The sequence below is a fragment of the Macaca fascicularis genome, chromosome 15 (genome assembly GCF_037993035.2).
Source record: "Macaca fascicularis isolate 582-1 chromosome 15, T2T-MFA8v1.1".
Classification (NCBI taxonomy): Eukaryota; Metazoa; Chordata; class Mammalia; order Primates; family Cercopithecidae; genus Macaca; species Macaca fascicularis.
Window position 1 is genome coordinate 124,454,553 of NC_088389.1, and position 12,095 is coordinate 124,466,647.

At 56.3% G+C, this 12,095-nt stretch overlaps 1 protein-coding gene across 1 annotated transcript; it reads right to left on the minus strand.

Annotated features, from left to right (window-relative positions):
* Positions 1-758: 758 nt before the first annotated feature.
* Positions 759-11,264, minus strand: NUTM2F (NUT family member 2F). Its single transcript, XM_045374262.2, has 8 exons — positions 11,200-11,264; positions 9,395-9,552; positions 7,218-7,914; positions 4,465-4,593; positions 3,375-3,514; positions 2,492-2,877; positions 1,897-2,013; positions 759-1,544 (listed from the first exon to the last, which is right to left on the minus strand). Exons 1-8 carry the CDS (start codon positions 11,262-11,264, stop codon positions 759-761), a joined length of 2,478 nt encoding a protein of 825 aa, XP_045230197.2.
* Between the last annotated feature and the right edge of the window lie 831 nt (positions 11,265-12,095).

Genomic DNA, 12,095 nt, shown 5'->3' on the forward strand with positions numbered 1-12,095 from the left:
AGGGACTTCCCCTGCTCCGCGCCTCTCATATCCCACACACCCGTGTGGACGGACACCTCAACGTCTCCCCTCAGCCCAGTGCCCACGGTGTTCCTGATAAGGGTTAAGCAGGAGCGGCCCCCTCTTCCCATGTCCATGTTGTAGGCAGCTGCCTTCTCAGCTCCCACCTAGTAGAACAAGAGCCAGCCAGCTCTCTCCAATCCCAGGATTTTCCAGGGACACTGATAACGATGGGAGGCCCCGGGAAGCCTCCCTAAAGCAGGCGGGGTCTTGTGAGTGGGTGGTGGGAGGGATCAGGGCTTTCCTCAGCATCTGTCAGTCCCCGGAGCATCTGAAGGGGCCCCCTATACCAGGAGGAAAAAGTGGAGCCAGCTCCTATGGGTTCCCAGTGCCTGGCATCTCCTGGTTCCCTCTGCCCTCCTTCACAGACACCCTCCACGGAGCAGCACAGCGCCAAGGACAGAGGCAGCAGCCCCAGAGCATTTTCCAACACAACTACATTTATTCCATTTACACATGAGGCCCCCAAGGGCTTCCCACCCACTAGCCCCCTCCCCGCAGGCCCTCCCTTCCTGCCCTCCCTGTTCAGCCACCCTCTCCCTCCCCTCCCTCCTCCACCCTCCAAAGCTAAGGCCCAGCAAGATCAGCACTGGGGGAGAAGCAGCCTTTGCTTTGGGGCACCTGCTGCCATGAGGGTCCGAGAGTTCAGAGCCCCACCCTTGGGGACTGGCACCAGAGAGCCTGCCCCGCAGCGGCCCCTACTGGCTACAATGCCGCTTTTTCTTCCTCCTGGAGACCAAGGGGCCACCCCTTCTCTTTTGAGACTGTGAGGGGCCACCCAGCCCTGGAGCCAGGGATTGCTCCCCAGAGACCCTGAGCCCAGGCCCTGGGTCGGGCATCTTTTCAGCAGGGGATGGGCTTCCGAAGAGAAGTCGCTTCTTGGACTTGGTAACAGGAGAGGGTGCTGGGCTGAGGCCTCTTCTCTGAGCAGATGGCGACTGAAGAGCTCCCTGGGGTCCCCGCCCTCCTGGGCTGAGAAGGCTTGAGGAAGGGACAGGGCTCTGGGATAGCCTCCAGGGCCGCAGCCTGTGGTGGGAACCCACGACACACACCATGCCAGGGAGTTCCCTCTCCTCACTTGACCCCTTAGCCAGCCTGTGTGACTCCTTAACAGGAGAGACTCCAGGGAGATCCAAGGTGTCCTTGGTTCCCAGGCTGGGGCAGGTGGGTCTGTGGTCCTCGAGAGGAGAGGTTGGCTGGGCAGCCCTCAGCCCGGGGCAATCCTGACATCCCAAAAGCACAGCAGGGTCTTTGGACCTGGCCATGCCGGTGCACACTCTAGCCTGTCCCTGAGGGACCTGGGCAGCCGTCTGGGGTGGGCAGGTTTCCATGCCGATCCCTTGTTGGGGGTCAGGGGCGTCTCTCTCTGCTCCTTGGCGAGCTGCAAACTTAGAAGGACTTGAGTCCAAACAGGCCGTGCCATGACTAGGGGCTGCCCTCACACGCCGTTTCTCCTTCAAGGATAGGAGGCGCTTCTCCACTAGCTGCGGGAGGAAAGAGGCACTTAATGGTGCTGCCCCAGGTGTGAGCAGGGCCCAGGGTGGTGGAGACCAGGGCAGTTGGGCGGGAGACAGGGAAGTCTGAGGCATCTGGGCTTCGTGTCAAAGGGAGAGGGTGTGGCTCTGCCAGGCATCCCGTTGGGCCTCATTGCAGCTTGCATCCTGACTCCCCTCCCTGGCTCCTCTCCGTCCCACTCCCTCTGAACCTGCATCTTCCCTCCCCAGAGTGACTCCCCAAGAAGCTGAGCATCCCCAGCAGGATGGGGTTAGACAATCAGGTGGGCCTTGTGTGCCGGGTCCCTCCTGCCTCTGGGTTCCCCTCCCTCCGCTGGTCTACCTGGGCAAGTGTGAGTTCTTCCTCCTTCTCCAGCTCCTGGCTTAGGGCCAGTAAATCCATCTGTGGATCTGGGGAAAGCAGTTCTTCCAGGAATGGGGAGTGAATGACGGCCTCCACCTGGAAACAGAAGGAAGAAGACATGAGCTTCCTGGGCAGGGAGTAACCTGGAGCCAAGGACACCCAGAGGAGATGCAGAAAGCAGGGAGGGCCCTGTCCCCACCCTCCTGGGGCTGTCTCATATGGCGACCACCAGCTACACACACAGACCACAGACCTGGTGGCATACACACATATACAGACAGAGACACACAAACCACACATAGACACACAAACAGATCCATATATGACACAGGAAAAGACACAGACACAAGTAACACACATGCCACATTCACACCCACACAGACACACAGTAACAAATCACAGACACAAACACACAGCAACACATAGACACACGCAATCACATACACAGACAAATCCACAGGAACACACCCACCCACCCCCCTGCTGAGTAGCTAAGGAACAGAGCTTCATTCCAAGGGCCTGGGAGTGCCACCCCCTGGAATCCTGCAGATCCCAGCACTCCAGGCCAGCCCACCTTGGTGACAAAGTCTTCCTGGGAACACAGCTTGTCAATGTAGCTCAGGAGGCCCGGGTCTGGAGTCATCCCATCCGCTTCCTGTGGCTGCTCCACTTCGCCATCTTCACATTGTCCCTCGGGCTCCCCTGTGGCCCCAAGGTGAGACCCCAGCAGCTCCTCCATGATGTCCACATACTCCTGCACCACTTCAGGGGGGATCTCCTCAGGGACCTTGGTCTCTGCTGGCTGCTGGGGCCTGGGTGGTGGCAGGCGGGCCTTGGTCTCTGCTGGTCGCTGGGGCCTGGGTGGTGACAGGTGGGCCTTGGTCTCCGCTGGCCACTGGGGCCTGAGTGGTGGCAGGCAGGCAGGCGGGGCCTTGGGGCCAGCCTTGCTGGGAAGGTACACTGAGGCAGAGAGGGAGGAGGCCGGGCGTGGTGAGGGCCGCTCCTCCTGTCTGCACCACACAGGGGAGGGCAGGGCTTGGGGATGTGAAGTGGGTCCCAGCTGGGTCAGGACCACCTGAACCACAGCGCCCTTGGAGGAGACACGCAGGAGGGGCACATCTGAGACAGCATCGCTTGGGAGGAAGTTTGGAGCCAACAATATGCCATGTACTCTCCCCGCTCATCCCTGCTTCCTGGGTAGAGCATATGTGGAGTTTTGGACGGGCGAGGGGAGAGAGTAAGTAGGAAACCTGACCAAGTCAATACCCCGCTTCGTGATCACAGGCCGCCCATGAAGTAGGTATTGACCAGGTCAGTACCCAACATACACTCCCAGAAGCTGTCCTGTTGGGGAGCAAACCCCCCTCTTGAAGGGAAGCAGGGGGTGTGGGGACAGTGGCCTCCCTTGGCCCCTTTAGCCTTTGCCATGGCTCCTATGGGAATGTGGGAAGCTGTACCTGGCTGCTTGTCCACCTCAGGGGCCGGGGATCCTTGAGGTTCAAGCCTCGGCGGGGCTGGAGGAGGCAGGCTCTGGGTCCCCTTCATCCACTGTGCTTTCTGCATCTGCATCTCCTCCTCAGCCTCGAACTCCAGGAACCTGGGGGTGAAGGAGGCCCAGGCTGTGCGGAGAGGGTCCAGGCCCCCTGTCCCCAGGACCAGGCAGTGGCCGAGGGCAGGGATGCGAGGGACTGCCTTGGGTGGGCTGTCCAGGCCCTCACTGGGTCTCATCCCCCAGTCCCAGGAGGGAGCTGCTCCCAGAGTTCTGGGCTCACCCTCCCTCACCCGGCCCCTGCAGAGCCCATGGCATCAACAGGGCTTCCTGACTCAAGTCAGGGCCACGAGGCCCAGGAGGGTCCCAGGGGACCCCTCCTCCAGGTTTCAGCTGCCCAGGGGTGGGGTTGATGGCAGACGGCGTCAGGGATGATGCCCAGATGCAGGAGTCCTGAGGCTGGGACTGCGGGTCCCTGAAAGATAACCCAGGGGCACGAGGCCCGGGAGACCCCTGGTCGGGAGGAAGCAAAAGCTGAGCCCGGAGGACAGGGCCCCTTTCCCCTGAGGCTGCTGTCTGTCTGTCTGTCTTCACGGAGGGCACTGCCCAGGAGCAAAGGCGGTCAGGCCAGAGATGGGTCTCTGGTGTCCCGGGCGCAGGTCTCCTCTGACCCAACTCCCTGGCCAGGCTGGGATGGCAGAAAACCGACTTCTGGCCACTGTTGTGAGGAGCCTGCACCCCACTCTGTCTATAGTCACTAGCGCCCCTTCTCCCCATCCCCACAGCTGGAGGTGACCCCCTCTGGGCTGTGACGCTGGCTGCTCCTGCCATGACCTCCAGTGTCAAGGCAGGGGTTGGCCCCAGGCCAGGCAGGACAGAGACCCCAGAGCACTCTAGGTGGCAGGAGCAGCTTCCTGAAGGAGCCAGGGGCCCAGGGCGTCTTGTGTTTGTCCACACCCTCCTCATGCTCCACACTGAGAAGCCACCACGGCCACCAGGCCTCCGTCATTCAGTCTCACTCTGCCCCGTGGGCCCTGCCCCCAGGACCCCAGACTCACTTTTCCGCCATCTCGTAGAAGATCATCCGGTCAAAGTTGCTCGTGTGCTGCCATTCGTGCACAGCCCGCCACAGTCCCTCCTCCAGCGTCATGGTGGGCTTCCGCCGGGCCAGGGATCGGAGAACTGGGCTGTAAACCAGTGCAGTCAGCCCCAGTCTATAAGCCCACCCTTCATCCCGAGCCCACCTGGTCCCAACACCTGGCCCCTGTCCTCCCCATACCTGTCCTGCCATCTGTCCATGTCCTGTTCTCCCCCACGTGGGCTCCTCAGGCCCCAGGACACACCCCCAAGATCAAACATCAACACAAGCTACAGAGTGGCCTCTCCGACTGCCCCTCAAGTCCTCGGTGTTTGTCCACACCCTCCTCATGCTCCACACTGATGTTGAGAAGTGAGCTCAGTACTATGGGTGGAACATATGTGTCCCCAACATTCCCGTGCTGAAGCCCTGAGCGCCGGCGTGTCGGTATTTGGAGGCAATCATGGTTATAGCAGGTCATGAGCGTGGGTCCCAGTCATGGAATCCGAGCCCTGATAAGGGCAGGAGGAGATGCCAGGCCTTTTCCTCTCAGCCACAAGAGGACACAGCCGAGGCAGCTTTCTCCAGCCAGGAAAAGGGCCCTGACCAGACACCCAATCTGCTGTCACCTTGATCTGGGATTTCTGGCCTCTGGAACTGGGAAACGTGAATGTGTCTTGATAAAGCACCCAGTCTATGGGATTTGTTACAGCTGAGCCTGAGCTGACTGAGACAGCATGAGCCTGAGCTGACTGAGACAACGTGCACACAGAATGACCTGGGAGTGAGGGTTAAAGTGCAGGTTCCTGGGCCCCAGGACTGAGCATTTCACCAGCTTCCTGGGGACTCTGGAGTAAGGCAGCCCCTGGGGGTGTAGCCTCAGGGTCCTGGAGCATGAGAAGCAGGAGCACATGTCCAGAACCAAAGCAGAGCGGTGTCAAGCCCACTGCAAGCAGCCAGGTACAGCTTCCCACATTCCCACAGGAGCCATGGCAAAGGCCTGTGAGCCTGGGGCAGCTCCACTCCAAGAATCAGGGTCCCCAGTGCACCGGGACTCTGCTCCAAAGGGGAATGTGAGCAGTACCAGGGTGCGGGGCCAGCGAGATTGTTGGGGAGGAAGATGGGGCTGTGTTCTACCTACACCCCAGGCAGGGGACTTCCCAAGGGGAGCGGCCAGTGTGTTGCACGGTGGATGTGCTGCAAGCTCCCGTTTGCTCATCAGTGGGAAACACAGGGTCACAGAGGCGCCACAGGGTGGAGAGAGGCAGGGACTGGGAATGAAACCACAAACTCTCCCGGATGCTGACGTTGCTGCCTCACAGTCACCATAGTCCACAGCCCTGGGCTGCTGGGCTCGTGGTGTATTCAGAGCTATCACTGGAGCCTGTGGCTTTGGGGAGCACTCTCCTAGATGGCCTAGTCCTAATAATGATAGTAGTAGGGACAGTAATCATAATTGCTGTCATGTAATGTGTCATAGCATGTGCCAGGCACTATGCTATGCATGTCATATGTGAGCTCAAGTCATCTGTTCGCCATTCTCTGAACGAAGCATCATTGTCCTTTTTTCTAGGGAGGATTGAGGGTGAAGATGCAAATACCTGCCCAGCATCGACCCTAGTGCGGGGCCCAAGACCATCCCCGTGTGCAGACTCCACCACCGCGGTGTTCACTGGACCTCACTGGCAGAACTGCGGGCGTATGCCAGGTTCCCGCCGGGCCCTGCAACTCCTCCCCCCAGCCCCATGTGACGTGCCCCTGGCCATCGACACTCAATTTGAGGGAAGGCACTGGGGTGTACACTCAAAGACCTAACCCCAGGACGGGTGTGGTGGCTCACACTTGCAATCCCAGCACTTTGAGAGGCTGAGGCGGGTGGATCACGAGGTCAGGAGCTCAACACCAGCCTGGCCAACATAGTGAAACCCTGTCTCTACTAAAAAATACGAAAAATTAGCTGCGCATGGTGGAAGGCACTTGTAATCCCAGGTACTTGGGGGGCTGAAGGAGGAGAATCACTTGAACCCAGGAGGTGGAGGTTGTGGTGAGCCAAGATTGCACCATCGCACTCCAGCCCAGGTGACAGTGCGAGACTCCATCTCAAACAAACAAAAAGACCTAAACTCAAACCGTGGCGCACGTCGCACCAAGAACCCTCTCTGACCTGGGTCTTCCGTAAACATTGCTGTGAAAATTATTGAAAGTAAAAGCCGGGCGTGGTGGCTCATGCCTGTAATCCCAGCACTTTGGGAGGCCGAGGCGGGTGGATCACCAGGTTAGGAGATTGAGAGCATCCTGGCTAACACGGTGAAACCCCGTTTCTAGTAAAAATACGCAAAAATGAGCTGGCCGTGGTGGCACATGCCTGTAATCCCAACTATTCAGGAAGCTGAGGCAGCAGAATTGCTTGAACCCGGGAGGCGGAGGTTGTGGTTAGCCGAGGTCACGCCATTGCACTCCAGCCTGGGCTACAAGAGCGAAAGTCTGGCTCAAAAAAAAGTAAGGATTGGCTGGACTCACGGGATAGTGACGGGCAGTTGACATGAGGCCCTTGACAGTCTGTCCTGAGCCACAGCCAGATTAATGTTGCTGAAAATGTACCTTCCCATAGCACAACTGATCACCCTCACAATCGCCCTGCAAGCTCCCCTGAACAGCGTGACCTCCTGTCCATTCGGCAGCCTCTTTACGTGTGAGCTGCAGGACAAGCTCCAGTGCCCCGAGGACACTCACATGAGGAAGCAGGAAAGCGCTTCGGTGTCAGGACTCTGGGGAAGGTGCCTCCGGGCCAGGGGCTTGTAGCGCTGCCAGAGTCGGAAGTTCTCATAGACACTCTTGAGGTTACAGGAGTCATCCGGTGGGGCCTTGGCCTGGGAGGGAGGCAGGCTGCCCTCTCCATGAGCCCCTTCTGGCCATGGCCCAGTGTTCCCTGGGGGCACAATGGGAGGCATCTGGGCAGCCGGTGGTGGTGGTGGAATAGGAAGGCCCTGGGACCAGCCTCCCTCACAGGCCTGGGCGCTCCCAACCACTTGGGCAGATGTAATGGGCACCCCAGGAGCAGCTGCCAGGAGTAGGGGAGGTGGACACACGACACCTCCGCAGAGGGCGCCTGGAGCCTGCCAGACGAGGGGGTCCTGAGTTAGGACCAAGGTCTGTGCCTGAGGGGGCTTCACAGGCCCCACTTCTGTCCTCATCTGGACAAAGACATTGGAAGCCCCGGCCCCACTAGGGCCGCGGCCATCCTGTCCTGCCACCAGAAGTGTGCTGGGGAAGGCAGACAGCACCAGAGGGCCGCCTGGAGGAACCGCTGCCGTCACGAGGGGTGGCCCATGTGCTGGGCCAGGAGCGGGTGTGGCGAAGGGCAGAGCTGTGAACACAGACAGGGAGGCACCAGGGTTCACGGTCACGCCCGGTCCCAGCACTGGGTATGCTGTGGAGACAAAGGAAAGAGATGAATGAGCTGGGGTCTCCTGGTCCTCACTAGTCACTGGGGAATCAGAGGGGAGCCCCAACAGCTGAGGGCGTGTGACAGGGAAACTCTGCCGCTTGCAAGTGTCCCTGAGTGTGCATGAGATGCTCTGTTCCTCCACGAAAGGGTTGCTCCACTAGAGAGCCGGGCCCCGGTCACCAAGACTCCCTGACCCCTGTCTCCCAAGAAGGAACAGCCAAGCCTTCGCTGCCCGAGGGTCTCCCTCAGTGTCCCTGGCAGACCCCATCAGCATCACAGGCATCTCCCAAGCCATGGGTCAGGGATGAGTCTCTCAGCGGCTTGGTGGTCCTCAGCGTGCTCAGCAATAGGAGACAGGCCTACCCCAGGGCAGTGCTCGGCACTGAGAAGGCCGGCAGGAAGCCCGAAGCTTCCGAATATTATGGCCCTATCTCCTCTTCAGTCTTCCTTTTCCTGAAGCTCCTGTAAACTCCTTTCCTAGCTCAACACCACAAAAGAAAACCACTGGATAGGCCGGGCATGCTGGTTCATGCCTGCAATCCCAGCACTATGGGAAGTCGAGGTGGGCGGATCACCTGAGGTCAGGAGTTCAAGACCAGCCTGGCCAACATGGTGAAACCCCGTCTCTACTAAAATACAAAAATTAGCTGATGGCGCATGCCTGTAATCCCAGCTACTCAGGAGGCTGAAGCAGGAGAATTGCTTGAACCCAGGAGGCAGAGGCTGCAGTGAGCCAAGATCACGCTACTTCATTCCAGTCTGGGTGACAAAGCGAGACTCTGTCTCAAAAAAAAAAAAAAGAAAAAAGAAAACCACCGGATGGAAATCTCACCCAAGCCAGTGCCCTAGGAACCCCAAAGATAAACCATAACACATCATGCCCAGCATGCAAATGATTGTCCTGGCACCACCCACACAAGTGCCAAATGGGGGTCAGATTCCGGCCACCCGTTCCTCAGTGCTCAGTGGTCCCAGCTGCCACTCAAGAAGCTCTGTTCCCAGGGAGCATGTCTGAGAGGCAGTGGTGGAGTCCCCTGAGATACTGTCACCGCACAGCCAGCAACAGCTGCACACGATTAGAACTCAGCCAGCAACTGGTGAGCAGCAGGGCTATCAGGGGAGGTGCCCAGGGATTTTCACAGCTGCTGGTTATGTTACAATAGGTAGTGGGACAAGGAAGCATCTCTGATCCTTCTCCTTTGAGCTCCCAATAACTGAACATAGTGACCAACCAAGAACCAGGGGTTCCTGGCCCACGGGCCAGGTGAGGCAAAGTTGTCTGAAACTCATCCCTGCCCACTAGGACCCCATGCAGTCTCTAGTCAGGGGGAATAAGGGATACAGCACATGCACCTCATCATTCAGGACACATATCCTAACTTGAATAATAATAAGAGAACCATCTTCCTATTTGTGCGCTACTTTCCTTTCTCTACTGAAAAGGAAACCAGCCTTTCCAGACCCTTCCACTGAGAACCAGCAAGAATCCACACCTGCCCCCTGTTCATGAGGTAGTATACGTGGAATGGGGCAAATTCTTCATCTCCACAGTAACACAAAGTGCAGGGGACGGGCCATGAGCTAGCAGACAAGAGGAAGTGGGTCTGAAGACCTGAGCTTCTACAAAAGGGCAAACAATGCAGAACAACTCAGGAAGCCCAGGCCATGTGTTACCTGAACTTCCCCATCTGCCCCCACCCCTGTTGCATCAAAGCCAACAGCTACCTGAACTGATGGAGCAGCCAGCTCTGGGGAGGAGCTGAGAGGCTCTGGGCTGTGGCAGTTATAGTAGCCCCCAGCCTCGCCCACCCAGAGGCTGTCACTGCATACTCTGTCACAGCCAACCCACCCAACAGTTTTCTGGCTGAGATCATTTCTCCCCACTCCTCCCTCAGAGCTAGAAAACTCCAGTCCAAATCCCTCTGAACACTATGGAAGGGCACCTTCCAGGTGCCTGAAGACACAACACAGGGCTCAGGCTTGCCTGTCATCCTCCCGTGGCCACCAGTACAACATGATCCCACTACTCCCTACAAACACACAATGACGTGACCTTTCCCCCTCCAGAAAGGATCAATCCATCCACTCCATCCTTTCCCCTACACAGTGTATTCCCGCAGGCATCTTGGTCCACCTCTAAGGAGCCGTCCTCCCTAACCACAGACTCAGGGTGCCATGGCCATCCCCAGCTGTGATGTCTTTGGGGACATCCAGTGCTCCCTCCCTCTTCAACATCAGCCCTATCAGCTGTCCCCAGGGGAAGTTCAAATTTGAATTCCCAAGGAGTTGAGGCATGGCAGACTCGGATAATGCCCCCATCCCTACAGGCTCACCTCCATTTGAAGCCATCCCCTCAGGCTGGGCACTGACCACTGCTGTCTGGCAGTTTCCGCAATGAGAAAAGTCAAGGGCAGGACCCAGAGAGTGACCTGGCTCAGCAGATGCTCCTGAGTCCAAGTGGAGCAGGGAAAATTTGAATGTAAATAGCTTTGGAACATAGGACCCCAGACATTCTGCAGAGGGGGAGGGGCGGTGGGCAGCTGGGCTTGGCAAGGGTGGAGGACATTCTGTGAAGAGCTCTGGCCAGTAGGCAAGAACCTGAGTTTCCCTTCCAACTGGATGGCAGCAACACAGACGGTGTGGGCCCCTTTAGGCAACTTTTAAATTGTCCTTCTGACTCACAGTACCTGATGTCCCCTTTACTTCATTGTACCTGATGTCCCCTTTACTTCATTCTTTATCAACAGACCTACTTTTGTGCCATTCAACCCATGCTCCTTCCCACTTTGGCTCTTTCCCACTCTTGATGAATTTCAACAGGGGCTGCACTTCCCAGACAAAATTCAGAACACATTTTCAGTCTGAGAAACACAGGGGTTCTTAGGAAGGCAAGGGGACTGGGTGTTTGAAATCAGGATGGTCTCAGCCGATCCAGGCTATTAGGTGGCTGTGCGCTCATCATTGTTTACGAGGCAGTCCTTGTGCCCCCGGGTCATGTATGTTGCTGGAATCTCTGTCCACAGCAGCGGGCAGGCCTTACTTCCCATCCCCTTTCCTGGGAAGCCTCAGTCCAGGAAAGAGTGGCTATGCGACCTACAGCACCGAGACCAGAAATCCTTTCATTTTGTTTCCCAGCGTATTGTGCTGGTGTTAAATGTTTATTTTTTTATCTTTTACATGATTTTAACTCAACTAAGCAATACTTTTGCATGGTTCCAGATTCAAACTGTGTACAGTGGAATAGGCAGTGACCAGTCTTCCTCATACCTCTTTTCTCTGGCCACCACATTTTCTTTCCTGGACCAAACAGGTGTTATCTGATTCTTTTTCATCTTTCCAGAGATATATTATGCAATCAAAAGCATAATAAAGCTATTTTTGCTGTCTAAAAATATTTTGTTTTTTTGGGTAAAAATTAATATATATGTTCCAGTATTCTTGTGATACTTGCAGTGACCATGTTTGTCCCAGTAATGTGGTTCCTGTCTTTATTTCTGTAGGTAAATTGCTAGAACGAGATGTTGCTGTTTTTTAAAATTAAAAATACATGAAAGAACATAGTGGCCAGATTTAGCAAGTATGAATAAAGAATACCAAGTGGAATTTGAATTGAAGATAAACAGCGAATTCATTTTTACTATAAGTATGATCCGTATGATATTTAGAGTATACTTTTACAAAAAAAATCTGTTCTTTATCTGTGTTATTCACATTTCACTGGGATCTTGCACTTTATCTGGTAACTCTTCCCAAAAAAGTATAACATATTAGGCAATTATTGTTTTTATTTTATTTTTTATTTTATTTTTTGAGATAGAATCTCACTCTGTCGCCCAGGCTGGAGTGCAGTGGCGCAATCTTGGCTCACTGCAAGCTCTACCTCCTGGGTTCACACCATTCTCCTGCCTCAGACTCCCAAGTAGCTGGGACTACAGGCGGCCACCACCATGCCCGGCTAATTTTTTGTATTTTTAGTAGAGACGGGGTTTCACCGTGTTAGCCAGGATGAGTCTCGATCTCCTGACCCTGTGATCCGCCTGCCTCGGCCTCCCAAAGTGCTGGGATTACAGGCGTGAGCCACCACGCCCGGCCTAGGCAATTATTGTTAACTCTCCACTGTGAGAGTGAGAACTTGCAGTAAGGAGACTCAAGTGTGAATCTTG

Bases quoted from the DNA above. Each gene is read 5' to 3' on its own strand.
- NUTM2F (XM_045374262.2), bottom strand. From the start codon at position 11,264: ATGAAAAAGAATCAGATAACACCTGTTTGGTCCAGGAAAGAAAATGTG. The intron at 3,515-4,464 runs GTGAGTCTGGGG...CTTCACCCCCAG, and splicing joins TTCTACGAGATGGCGGAAAA to GTTCCTGGAGTTCGAGGCTG. The intron at 2,878-3,374 runs GTACAGCTTCCC...TCTCTGCCTCAG, and splicing joins TGAGGTGGACAAGCAGCCAG to TGTACCTTCCCAGCAAGGCT.